Here is a 14,226-nt window from a genome sequence, read left to right on the forward strand (position 1 = left end):
CTATGCAGATGACACACAAATAAATATCACAATGTCACCAGGAGACCGAGGCCCTGTACAGGCTCTTGGTAAATGCATTGAGGAAATTAATGACTTGTTGTGCCACAATTTTCTCCAGCTAAACAAAAACAAAACTGAAGTAATAGTCTTTGGTGCCAAAGAAAAACGATTACAGGTCACTAGAGAACTTCAATCTATACACCTAAAAACCACAAACCAGGCGAGAAATTTGGGTGTAGTGATGGATGCAGACCTAAACTTAGAAAAACACATTAAGACAATAACAAAGTCAGCTTACTATCACCTCAAGAATATTTCAAGGATAAAAGATCTGATGTCTCAACAGGACCTGGAAAAACTAGTCCATGCATTCATCTTTAGTAGGCTTGATTACTGTAACAGCATCTTTACAGGTCTACCTAAAAAAATCAGTCAGACAACTACAGCTCATTCAGAACTCTGCTGCTCGAGTCCTCACTAAGACCAAAAAAGTGGACCACATCAGTCCAGCTCTGAGGTCATTACACTGGCTGCCTGTCCGTCAGAGGATAGACTTTAAAGTTCTGATGCTGGTCTATAAAGTTCTGGATGGTTTAGGACCAAAATACATCAGTGACCTCCTGACCTAGTATGAACCTTCCAGATCCCTCAGGTCATCTGGATCCGGTTTTTTATCAGTTCCCAGAGTCAGAACCAGACACGGAAAAGCTGCATTCAGCTTTTATGCTCCATATATCTGGAACAAACTCCCAGAAAGCCTCAGATCAGCTGAAACACTCAGTTTATTTAAATCCAGGTTGAAGACTCACCTATTCTCAGCTGCATTTGAATAAAACACCAAATCCACACTTTTAAGCTTAAATTTCAAAACTTAAATGTTAACTACTGATTTTATCTACTGTTTTTTGTTTTTGTTTTTGTTTTTTTTATCAATTTGAAATCATGCTTTTTATTTGTTTTTGTTTTTAATGTCTCTGTAAAGCACTTTGAATCACCTTGTTGTTGAATTGTGCTATATAAATAAACTTGCCTTGCCTAGAACCAGGCCTCTAACTGATTTATCAAAGATGGAAAAAGAATCAAAAAGCCAGTGGAAAGTGAGGATAGTCTGTCACACTTGCCTAGAGCTCGCTATGCCTCACCTCACACCTATGAGATTCAGCAATAAGGAGTGACTCAGTAAGTCAGTCACTCAGTTCAAGTCTTAATTCTTTTTGCCTGGTAGCCATAAAAAGGCAATGTGTAAAACTAAAGCTGCAGAGTCATAGCCAGTAAATGTTTCATTAAGTTTGCATTGGCCTGTTATAAGATTACCTGTTTATGTTAGAAGTGATGTATAAAGCATAGACCCATATACTGTGCCAGGAGGGGAATCTCCGGTTAATCTATTTTAATTTGAACTGAATTTACATTTATGAACACATCTGTCACACAGCCAGCATTAAGGAGTAGCCTGTATTACTGAACTAAAATTGCCCGCCATCACTACAACCGTTACATATGTGGGTCAAAAGCTTTTTGATTTTAAGTAAGCATGGAAATTCCCTTACGTCTTATTTCACTACAACTGGAAGACTGTTCCATCAATGAATCTATCCAAATTTTAAGTGGGATGCCATAGACCTACAGAATTCTGAATAAATACTACTGTGGTGAATCAAAGGTATACAACAACAATACAATTACTGGTATAATGTATAATGGTTTTATTTATGATTTAAAATATTGTAGTGCATTTAATAGCTTCTCATTGGTTAAAAAAAAAAGAAAAGAAAAGAAAAAGAAGCAAATAAAAGCTTTATATTTACACTTGTTTGAACTCTCTGCCACCACAATGTCATTAAATAGCAGTGCAGTCATGCTTTTTTTCAAATGATGGTATGTTTAGGAGGTCACCAACAGAATTCTATGTTCCTAAAAAGTCTGGTAATAAATAACAACCCACCAGAAATAAAATACTATCCCTTAAGCCACAGCTGTCTGCATGAGAATCCAGTGCTGTGCCATGGGAATTCAAAGTCATTGCCACCCATAACACTGCCATCCACCACCTAACAGATTCACTGCCTTCAGTTTTTCACCACAACATAAATAACCAATTCAAACACATTTGCCAAATGTATCAAAGTCTGAGGCTCATGCAAGAGTCGCATTATTACAATACCTAATTTCAAGTCAGGGGCTTGGTTGCACTGTGTAAATCATATACATGCATTTATTTACATTCACTGCAATTCAGGCTTCCACCAAAGACTTTCTTGATGTTTAAAAATAAGAATTCATGCTATTTTTGCTGTTCATTAACTGAAAACAAACGGGTATATTACTTCTTCCCATACTCCTTGTTGTTTTCCTCATTGTTTCCTGGGATTTGTTTTTTATCCATCCATTCACTTGCACTTATCCTTATCAGGATTCCGTGGGGACTGGAGCCCATCTCAGCTTTTATATTTTATAATTTATTTATTTTTTATATTTACCTTTTTTTTGTTGGTTATAACATTTGGTACTATAGCTGTAACCACATTTACAGTAACTTTGTTGCTGTATTCATTAATGCACAATCACCTGACACTTGACTGCTGTACTTGATGTTCACTTACTGTTTGCTTCTTTACTGACAAATTTTGGGGAGCACATAAATGTAGATTTTGTCTATTTTGTTAGTAATTCATACAACACATGTAAGACCTGCCATGTAAAAAAAAAAGTGGAACAAAATTCAGATAACACTGTGACAAATGATAGGAAGAAAAGTATCATACCCCCTGCAAGGATCTGCTGCTCCAGTTCGGCCATCTGTTTCCTGTAGGCCCTCAGCGCTGCCTCCTTAAATGTGGGCCGAATACGTTTTTTAGGTGGAGCCTCTATTGGTTTTTCTTCTGGAAGATTTTTGTTTTCATCCTCTTGCTTTTGTTCAACTTTTTCTGCCACCTCTGCAACCTCTTCAGTTATTTCTGCCACCTCTTCCAGCTCCTCATCACCTTCTTCCATCTCCTCTGTCAGATCATTTCCCTCTGTCTCATCTGGTTCTTCTACATCTACATATTCTACCATGGCATCATATTCAGCAGTGTCCTCAGTCAGTTGGTTTTCATAATCCTCGCTGTACTCTTCATCATACTGCTCATCCAAACTACAATCATACTCCAGAACACATGTTTCTTTACTTGCTTCATTGTCACCTGGGGCTTCCAACTCTTGCGAAGCTTCCAAATCCTGAGAGGCATCAATGTCTGGAGTGGTTTCAATGTCTTCAGACACATCATAGTCCTGAGAAGTCTCACACTTCTGAACAGGTTCATCAGGCTCCTCTGTCTCAGAAGTATTAGTTCTGTTCTCCAGGTTAGCTAGCACTTGCTCCATTACTTCAACATAGTGGGTCTCACTGTCCACGGGTTGTTCCTCGGCTTCTGTTTTATCCTCCTCTGCTTTAAGGAAGACGGGCTCTTTCTGGATATCTGAGTCAACTGTAGTACTAGAATTATTGGTGGTGGAACCAGACAGTGTGCGGAATCGCCCCATAAATGAAGACGAAGTGTTTGAGGTCTCCTCAGGTGGCGCAGCAGGGGTAGTTTGAGACCCAGATTTCCATACAACCTCAAGAGCTGACTTAGCTCTCTGTAAGGTAGAACCAAAGCCAAATCCAAAGGACTTTTCACTGAGATCTATGCTGAGCCTACTGCTCCAAGACTTGGGAACTTCCTCAACCTTCTCTGTTCGAATCTCACTCTGGCTACGGTACATAGATGAAGACTTACTCTGGGGCTGGTGAAAGCTATGATTAACATCCAGTTCGGGGAATTTTTCTTTAGGAATTGTTTTGGGGATATCTTTAGATATTTCTTTAGAGGCTACTATTGGTGCTACTTTAGGAGCTTCTCCTGGGGCTGGTTTAGGGGTTTCTTTGGGGGTCACTTTAGGGCTCTCTTTTGGGACTACTTTTGGGGACTCTTTAGCTGGAGTCCCCAAAATTTCTTTAGTTGGTATTTTAGCAGTTTCCTTAGGTGCTACTTTATGCACCTCTTTGGGGGCCTCTTTTGGGGAAGGTTTTGAAGCTTCTTTGGTAACTTCTTTAGGAGTAATTTTCAGACCTTCTTTAGGTACAACTTGTGGAAGTTCTTTAGCAATAACTTTAGGGGATTCCTTAGGAGATTCCTTAGGGGACTCTTTAGGAGTCGAGACAGGGGTCAAGACAGGGGTGTCGATTGGGGTTATTTTAGGGCTCTCTTTAGGGGACTCTTTAGGACTTTCTTTAGGAGTCAACATGGGGCTATCTTTCGTGGTCACTTTAGAAGTGACTTTAACAATCTCACTAGGACGTGCCTGAGATGCCACTTTAGATACCTCTTTGACTGTGGGCTTTGTTGTGTCTTTAGGAGTGAGTTTAGGACTGTCTTTAGAGATAGCTTGAGAGGATTCCTTAGCTGCTGTCTTTGAAATCTCTTTAGGCAACTCTTTAGGAGCTGCTTTAGAGGTCACTTTAGGTAAAACCTTAGCAGATACCTTAGGACTTTCCTTTAGCAATATTTTTGAGTTGTCCTCTTTTGTAGCCACTTTAGTTTGTTTATGTGTCACTTTAGCAGTGCCTTTAGGGGAATCTTTGGGGGAAGATGCTACTTTCGTGCTTTCTTTTGAAATAATCTTACATGGTTCCTTAGATTGACGAGCAGATGACTTGACATACTCACGTTCCGTGATAGGAGGAATAATGTGGGTCGTTATCGGTGGTAGGGAAGATTCCCTGTCAAGCATCATAAATTCCTCATCTCCTTCAAACTGTAAATCAACTTCCTGACATTTAGTGATGTTCTCTGGAAAACCAGGAATTGTTGATGGGTCAAATGGACTGCTAACCTCTATGGAGGCTTCTAAGCCAGAGTCAGCACCCTGCTCCAAATGATGCCAGTCTTTCCACGGTGATAGATCACCTTGCAGAGAAAGCTGAGAGCCACTGTAGTGACTTCTATCCCTTGACATACAGACAAGTCCATTGCTAACTCCGCTGTCAATAGTTTCCGTAGTCTCGACCTCATTATGTTCATAAGCTTGATTATCGTGGCTAAGAGCGTGACTGGGGCTAGCATACCAGGAAGAAGCCATGTCTTCCTGTTTCCTTTGCCACAGTTCCTGATCTGAGGAGGACAGCAGGGAGCAGCCATTTGCCCGTGTAAAGTACTGACTCTCTGAAAAGTCTTCTGAGTATGACTGGCAAAGTTTTGAGCAGTCAGACTCAGAGCGGCTGAGTTTTGGAGTGGAGTAGTCACTCTGGGAAAGCCAACCAGGGGTCAGATCAGAATAGTAAGCCTTTGCATGCTTTTCTGGATCATAGTAAGGGTCATCAGCATAGTGAACTGTGCCTGAGTAGCCAGCCTCATCTCCTGACCGGGTATGATCATGGGACCGCCTCTTCTCTGATTTGCTCTTGTGAACAGGCTTTGAAATCACCATTGCATATTTATTTCTGCTTAATTCATCCAGTTCTTTGTCACTGTCCATTGAGTCCCAGTCATCACTCTCCACGACTTTATCCTTTCCTGAGATCTTTATATCCATGCTTTCATAAGTTTGAGAGGATGACAGTTTATCTTTTCTCTCTTTTCCATCATGAGTTAAGCTATCAGTAGACACGGTAATGCCAGTTCCCTTAAGTTTATAGCACTTTTTTAAGACTACATCTCTATCTTGGGGTGTTGCAAAAATAACAATAATAGGGCGGGGTTTAGCATTAGAACATTCTCTTTGTTGCCCTAATCTATGAGCGAGTTCAATTTTAATTGTTTTATGAGGGTCAACAAAACCCATTTTGTCTTTTATTATTTTATAAATTAGACTCTCTGTTTTCTCTGACTTTTCTTCAGGAACATTGAGGAATCGCAAGGTGGAATTATTGGCCTGGTGACTAATTTGTTTTATGTAGTCATGGATATCGCGAGTTTCCCTTCTTGACTGGACAAATCCAGAGCGAAGCTGTTCAATCTCACTCTGAACTACTTCCACACTGCTGGAGATCTCATCAATTGAACTTTTAAGGGCATTGACATGGCCACGAAGCTCAGATAGTTCTGTCTCTATCTGGCTGATCCCCTGTAGCTCCTTAAAGATCATTTCCATTACATCCTGTGTTTGACTGATGCAACCTGTTGAGGATGAGCCAGGCTCAAGGGTTGAGCTCTTTTGTTGCCGTCCAGCACGGTCCAAGGATTTGCTCCGAATGCCTAGAGTTTTCCTCCAATTGCTCACCTCGGAGTCTGAGGAGACACATTCCTGGCTCTTTTTCCATTTTCTTAACTTGCGTAGAGCTCCCAACCTAAGTGTGTGTAGACTGGAGCGCTCCCCTCTTTCACCTTCAGAGCTACCATCCGAGGGAGCCAAACTGATGAGGCTCTTCCTGTTTCGTCTTACTGGCATAGTGTGCGATTTATGCTCATCCAGTCTCCGGATGGGTTTTGTGTCACTCAAGGAGTCAGAGTAACTACTGTCAATCGAAAGAACCTCGGGAAAGATGCTTTCATTATTATTCAAAAAAAGAGAACTTTTTGGGAGTCCATTTGCTATAGCTACACGATAACTGAAAGTGGGTGACAGAGATGAACAGTCGTTTTTTCCGTCGTCTTCCTCGAGCGAAATGTTACGTGCTGAAGAGCATTTGGAAATCTTTTTAACGGTAGTCTTCAGTGTGGTAGAGAGAGTTAGATTGTGTACTTGCAAATCAGTGGTCAATTTAGGCTCTTTATTTTCACTTCTCTCTTTCTTCTTTATTGGTTTTGCCAATTTCTTTGTAAACATTCCTTTGCAAATCTTTTCAATGTAGGCTGATATAGTTTTGATTAGGGCAGAAACCATGGATGGCAATCCTGTGGACTTTTTTTTATCATCTAATGAAAGGAGAAGTTGGCTGGGAATACAGCGTCAGTGAGCCAAGCACAACCTGTGCTTGACAGTAGGAGCCCAGCTCACAATCACTAAAACCACAGCCCATGCAGAGAGTCACTAATACTTTTGAATCCAGTGGCCTTCCTCCAGAAAAGGACCATCTCTCTGTAAGACAAAGAAAGAATATTTGTTTTACAATTGGGTCGCAAATTCCTAAGATATACATAAATACAGCAGAACCCTACTTTTTTTTTTTTTTTTATCTTTTGATCTTTAACATTTGTAAAGCCAAATTTTCTCCTCTGAACTGTCTTCATTCACCAATTAAATAACTGCTTAAGTAAACACTAAAACAAAGGACAATTTGCTCATTCAATTCCCATTAAAGAAAGCAACAGTACAAGTTCAAAGATCTGTTTCCAACATCCAGACACCACAGAACACCCCCAGGACTTGTGTTCACGTTGTGATGGATCAGAGATGTTTTGACCAAATGAGGGAGGCGTACTCAAGTGATATTAAAATGTACTGGCTTATAAACAGTCATTTTAGGCTCATGGAAAAAGAGGCCCCTTGAATCATGCTTGATAGCGTTAAACCTTCAATTGCTTGGAGTGGGTATGAGAGGTATGTATTTTCCATATAGCGAAGCTGGTCAACTGATTCAAAAGAGAGATGTTTGTTGTGCTGAGGACCTGACAGCTGCTACACATTAGTTCTGGGGTTTAGAGCTTGATGTGTCTACAGTCTCATGACCACAGAGACATGCTCACTTTAAATGAGCTGTGAAACACAGCATCTCAGTTAGCTTTTACTTCTTGCCTCAGAAGAAAGATCAGACATTAGCAAATAGAACTGAAATGTGATGCCAGCATGTACATTTTTCTGCTACTACTGTATAAAGTAAGGAGTCCAGCAGTTTGGCTCTTTGTCTATACATAATTCTGAAAATGTCTTGCAGTGGAACCAGTCTTAATAGGTCACCAGATGCTCAATTAACTAGTTAATTAAAAAAAAAAAGTATGATATCATTGAAATGATGATTTATCTTTCAAAAATTGTCCTGATGTATTCGCAAATCATTAAGCTTTTAAAAAAATCTTTACCAACTGTCAAAACTCTTACAGGTATGGAATGGCAAAATGTTAAGGTAAAAAAGAACTACAATATACTGGTATACTGGGAGGTTCATGACTCAGCTCTTTTAAAATGGCATACAGCCAAGAGCAGCCTTTTGAAACCAATGGTTCATGACCTAAAACTGTCCCCAACAAATGAATCACAGCAGATAATGATTGAATATGTTCCGAGATTGCCTGAAATACTTTCATGATCAGTGATCTTCTGAATTTTAAACTTATAACTGTATGATAAGAGGGGCAATTGAGTTGTGAACAAAGCAAAGTCTCACACAGTCTTAAAGAAAATTGTGAATGAAAGTGAATTTCCAACATGTCTCTAAATGAATGAAAGTGAATGAGTGCACCGCAGTGCAAGATCTTGCAACACTAGCAAGATCAAGTGCTGATGATGGTGCTAAGTTTCCAATCTGGTGCCATTAAACTACTGAATAAGACCAACATAACAAGAGCTTGTTATTCAAAAAGTGCATTTCTATATTTCAAAGTGCACAGAAAAATAGGTGGCTCATTTACACATTCTTGAAGAAGGGTCTGAGTTACAGACACCCCTTCTCTCCTATTTAATTGCCTCCTAAATGTAGAGAATATTGGATAGCCCAAACAAAGGTTCAGTAAACCTGAGAAACCACTGTACTTTACTAATGCATATGTTTCAGCCAGACAAAAATTAACACTTAAAACTAACTAGGACAGGGAAAATAATATTATACTGTCACATGCGGTGGTAGAATATTACTGGAAAGCATGTTTTTTTCTTATTGAGTGAATTATTTCAAATCAGGACGCAGAGATACATCCCCAAATGATTACAAATTACTTTTTATAAATAAATATGTTTATTTTTTACACACTTGAATAGCACAATATAATGAGCAAAATTAAATGTTTGCATGAAAGAAGAGTAAGATGGAAATGATGAGTGGAATGTGAGGAAATAAAAGGAAGGGAATGTGCTGAATGATTGAATTAGACATTTGCATGCCAGAAGCTACAATATAAGAATTATATTTTTGATTATGAAAAAATTGGAGGATTATGATCTATAGTGATAAAAACTGCAAACGTGTCTTTCTCAGAGCAAATAATTCCTTAGAATTAACACTGGCATCAAACCTTTCAGTTTCCTTTGATGTTATGTATAGCTGACATACAGTTTTTTTGGCTTTTTTTTTCTTTTCTTTTTTTTGATTGGCACAAAGGTTTTTGAGGATCTGAAGCAGGATTAGATTTTTTTTATGGTTGTTGAGATAAAGCAGTTCTTGCACATCTCTTATGTTACCCCAATGAGTCACCAGCCCTGGGTCTTCTAAAGATTTCACTGTAATTCATTCTGATCAAACAAACTTTTGCTGAATTTGTCAAAGACGTGCAGGCGATACACACCTAGCAGGGAAGGCTGTCCCTGCACAGGCAGGACTGCAGATACGGGGTGCTAATAAGTGCAGATATTTTACTGTGCTGTTGTCAGTGTTAGACAGAGACAAATTTCAAGCTATCCAGACATAGTACAGCTATAGTCCATAGTCCATTTCCATAGTACAGCTAAAAAAATTCTACTTTTGAAGTACTTTTCATTGCTACTCAAACATAGATTATGCTTCAAGGAGGAAGGTTTTGCATAGCATATAAAAAGCGACCTTTTCAGTCGTTATACTGAAAACTGTCAAACAGACAGCCTAATTTCTAAATCACATCACAAAAATGTTTTTGTGTAAGCTTTCTGAATGATTCAACCATAATAATACATTATCACGCAACCATCTACACAAAACATACCTAAAAATGACTGCTGGTTAACTTAAACCAATTACCTCAATGCATTCGTGATGCATATTTTTGTAATGCACTTAATGAACCAAATTGAGCTGCAGCCACAATCCTGGATGAAATATGGCATCTAGGATATGTTACGGTTTACTGTAGCAAACACTGGACCATCACTTACATAAAGCACTGTACTGCAGTGTGGCTGCACTTGGTCTGGACACTTCACACTAAAAGAATACTAGTGTTTAATGAGTGTTGATCACCAATTAGGGAGCTGCCTTTGTGTAAACAGAGCCAACATCCTGACATGTGCATGTTAAGGTTTGACAAATGAAGCATTCGCCCTTTTCCAGAGCTAGACTTGATGTGCAAATAACTTGCTAATGCCCACAAGGTATCGCTTGTATCGTCCCATTAGAGCGTAATGATGCAAGAATAAAGAAAAAAAAAGGATGAGAGACAACTAAATTACCTCATCCTACTTACGCGTGTTCCACTAATTTCAATTCTTTAAGCAGACTCATATTGTGTCTGTTTAACCAGGTTTTTACATATTCAAATACTGTACTGTAATTTATTTGTCTCTACATTTTGGACCTCAAGCTTAACCTATTCTTCTGCATTAAATCTATGCACAGTCTACAATGTAACACTGAAACACTAGTTGGTCGCTGAGTTTCTCTATTCGAGTTGATCAAATCAATTTGAAAAACGGAAGTTAAAACATAAGGAGCCGTAAATTTGTACGAAGCTACAATGATCCCCAATGGGTCAATCACAGTCATTGCAGGCTGTGTTAATGTGACATATGGTCACATTTCTAGCGAAGTGCACGTCAGGTTGCACGATAGGGTTTCAATAAGTTATGATGTCATGACGTACCTTTGGTGTAGCGTTAAGACAGATGTATAAATCCCCCTTTAGTCTCATTTTTGAATAGGGATGGGAATCAAGAAGTTCAATTCCTTGGAATTGCTGGTCTGCTTGGAATTGTTGATCTGCTTGCCTATTTCAGTTTGTGTACTGGAATTGTTATATCATTACATAACGTAACATAGTCTTGTTTTATATAACTGAAACGTTTGACACAATTATTTTTGTTTTGTCTGTCTTTAAAAAGTGGGTCATATAATTATCAAATATAGTTCTCGACCCTTGAGCGAGGCACTGAGACTCAAACTACTCCAATGGAGTGTCTTTTTCATCAACTACTTCAGCATATTTTAAAAATAACTAATTTCTTAATGAACTTGCTTAGTCAGAGATCACTAGCTCCTGTAACAAACAAAATTGGGGTATTCCCATAGTCCAGACTTACAGCCCCTCCCATTTGTGAGTCAGACTAGAGAAACCTCCAGAGAAAGGGGAGTACCTCAGCCACACCCACTCCCTATGCTCTGAGGCATTCCTACCCCAAGCCCAGCATTACTATCCAGGGACCTATTTCCCCCATTTTTCCAAATGCATTTGATCAGCAGAGCACTCTAAAACACTCCATTTCTCACAGTCTGTACAATCTCTGCCACTCTCTTTTAATAAAAGTGAGTGCCAGTTAGAGGCATGCTAACCTATTTCTCACAATAGTACAACTGCTCCTCTTCTGATGTAAACTCGGCTATACCAATTTAAGGTTATTATGCTGCAACCAATTACTACTACACACTGGTGTGTTGTTTAGTCCCTTAAGCTTTTGGTTGACACTGAGGGATATTTTGTGCAAACCTTCAGAATGGGCTCCACATAAATGAGAGATGCTCATGTGTTACGTCATGTCTTCAGACTCATGATTATGGATTATGGTTGAGTGTGGATTAGTGCACATGTGGATGTGTACATCCCTGTGCGCATATGTGTGCAGCCATGTATGTACACACACACATGTGTGCCATGCATGCCTCTGTGCATGATTGCTTTCAAGCACACATTTGCTGCTATGTGAGTAGAGCGAAGTACACTAGTGGGGGGGCTGAGCGTGTGAGGGTGTGTGCATCCTCAAATCATTTTGCCCTCACGCCCATCCTCAGCTACATTCCGCCTCCTTTCTTCTAACCTGTGTAGTCTATTTCCCAACAGTGAAATATCTGCCCGCAGCCCTAGGAAACCAGCCAACATCACAACAGATTGTCTCCACTCATAAATCAAAATATTATCATTTCTTTGGCTGGCATGACGGGATCCAGTCTCATCGCGTTTGCTCAGTGTGAAACAACAGCATTGCTCACATGCGTTCCTGTTGTGCAGAACAACATGGGGAAAGGTGAGAATGAGAGCAATGGGACGTTTGTAGAATCGACATTGTTTGAATCAGAAACAACAATACGATTGACAGTATCATCAACACCTTGCATTTTATTTTTTTTCACCTATTTACATCAAGATGATGCCATCTATTCGCATAATTTTCAAATAACGTTTCATCAGTCCACTGACAGGGCCACTGAGGGAGGGGAGGCAAGCAACAAGAAGATCCAGGATGAAGTCAAACAGTCAAGATTCCCACGCCATGCAAACACGTCTCGAGCGCCTGACAGGGCTTCGCCGCTGTACATACCTGGTTGTGTCAAATCCCCGTGTAGGACGCCAGCGATAGTGTGCAAAACGAGCCGTGTGGAGCCGATTCCCCAGTTTCAGCGAATGGTCGGAGCGAGGAGAGAGCAGCGATGCTGGGGAGGGGAGGGGAGGGAGGGAGAAGAGAGAGTGGCTCGGTGCGCAGCTGCCTGCTAATACCAGAGCTCACAGCATCTCTCTGCGTCCGTCAGACACCACAGCCCAGAGTCGCGCCTCCGTGAAGAAACGTGCACACACCTCTGCTCCATGCCACCGACTGTACCCCCTCTTTCGCTCCTTCGTCGTGGGTTTTATTTGTTCCAGGAATGACACACAAGCGCGCACGCGCGCTCACACAACCACACACAAGATCGTGCCCGTAGCCTGTTTCACTGCACGGGGTGTCTAGTCCAAAATGGGATGCAGGCGGGTGGCGGTGACGCTGATGGGGAGACAGACAGCGCTGCTGCTGTTGCTCCTGGCTGCCGAGACTGAAGCTCTGCTCCCCGGCTGGAGAATACCCATCCCTCCCTTATACAAAACTCTCTCTCTCTCTTTTACTCACTCCCTCTCTCTCGTGCGTGTTTGTGCTCACTGAGCCCGGTTGAGAGAATTGAGCCGACATTCAGACACACGGACTCAAGATACCCCCAAACACACACTCAGGCTTACGAGAGATGCCTTGAGTGTGATGGAAGGAAGGAAGGAAGGAAGGAAGGAAGGAAGAAGAAGGGGGGGGGGGGGGGTAGAGCCCCGGTGTGTGTGATTCGTGGTTGCTATTTGCCTGATGATATGATCACTGGACATGCTGAACAAGAAACATCAGAATGATGTAATATCATAATGAACCAGGAGCAACACAGACACACAGTGGGACCCATGTTATTGTAGGCTACGGGAGTACTGCTTTAATTCTTCGTCAAGATCCGCGCGAATGTGTGGTGCGCGCGAGCTCTTCTGTGTTTGTGCACGGCTTTATGGGCATGCCTGAGGGGCACTAAGAGCGCACTTTCATCTCTTCCTTTCACACACACACGTTTATGGTCAGGGCCAACCTCAAGTTACAGAAGACCATATCCATCTCTCTCACACACACACACACACACACATTCAGAAATATGCTCACACATCATCTAATTGCATCTCTCAGTGGAATTGTCGTCATGCATGATTGCTCACAGGCGCTGTAGATTTATCATAGCCACTGTGGTATATTAAAACACCACCACTGTTGTGAATTGCACTTAGAATGATTTCACAACAGTGAAAAGGAATGGAAATGCACCTAAACCCGCGAACAAAATAGTAGGGCGATTATGCCACATGTTTTAATTTGTCCTTGTGTGACATTTTGCTAATTGTGGCTTTAATTTCATGTTGAAGAGGACAAATTAAGACGGACACTGTGCAAAGAAAACATTGCAGGTAGCGTGTCACATGATAGTCCACATCATTTCACTGACTCCCCCTGCCTTGGCAGTGATTAGGCATTCAAATAAAACCCATCTCTCTCCCTCTCATTTCGCTGCTCTCCTCCTCTCTGCGTGCCTCCCTCTGTCAGTCTTGCTCTCCTCTCTCAGCCGAGATGTGTGTCATGCGCTCCTCCAACAGCCACTAATTATCTGGCCTTCTAGCTAAATCGCATTCCATTCCACTATCTCTCTCTCTCACACACACTGTCACATGGGAGTGTGGCACAGGATGTATGGAGATGTGTGTGGCTGTGTGCGCAAGCGTGTGCGGTTAGAGGTGGTGGTTGGGGAGAGAAGGAGTGCAGTACCCCTCCTCCTGTGTATGGCTCCCGATCGCCTCCTGCCGGTAACGAAAACAACTGCAACTGAGAACCTCATCTGTTTCTGAGCCAGTCTGACCCAACTGATCACCGCTAATTACT

General features: G+C 41.1%; 1 protein-coding gene across 2 annotated transcripts in view; it reads right to left on the reverse strand.

Moving 5' to 3' along the window:
• unc13c (unc-13 homolog C (C. elegans)) overlaps nucleotides 1–13,124 on the reverse strand; it is a 113,104-nt gene extending 99,980 nt beyond the window's left edge. For both annotated transcript variants that reach the window (XM_082529978.1, XM_082529977.1), the window contains exons 1-2: nucleotides 12,337–13,124; nucleotides 2,766–7,041 (exon numbers count right to left, since the gene is read on the reverse strand). In XM_082529978.1, coding sequence (XP_082386104.1) covers nucleotides 2,766–6,846 — 4,081 coding nt within the window. In that variant the 5' untranslated portion in view covers nucleotides 6,847–7,041; nucleotides 12,337–13,124. The remainder of the gene's footprint in view (nucleotides 1–2,765; nucleotides 7,042–12,336) is intronic.
• Nucleotides 13,125–14,226: the final 1,102 nt, after the last annotated feature.

Source organism: Aulonocara stuartgranti (assembly GCF_965226115.1).
Source record: "Aulonocara stuartgranti genome assembly, chromosome: 1".
In the NCBI taxonomy this organism is placed as follows: Eukaryota; Metazoa; Chordata; class Actinopteri; order Cichliformes; family Cichlidae; genus Aulonocara; species Aulonocara stuartgranti.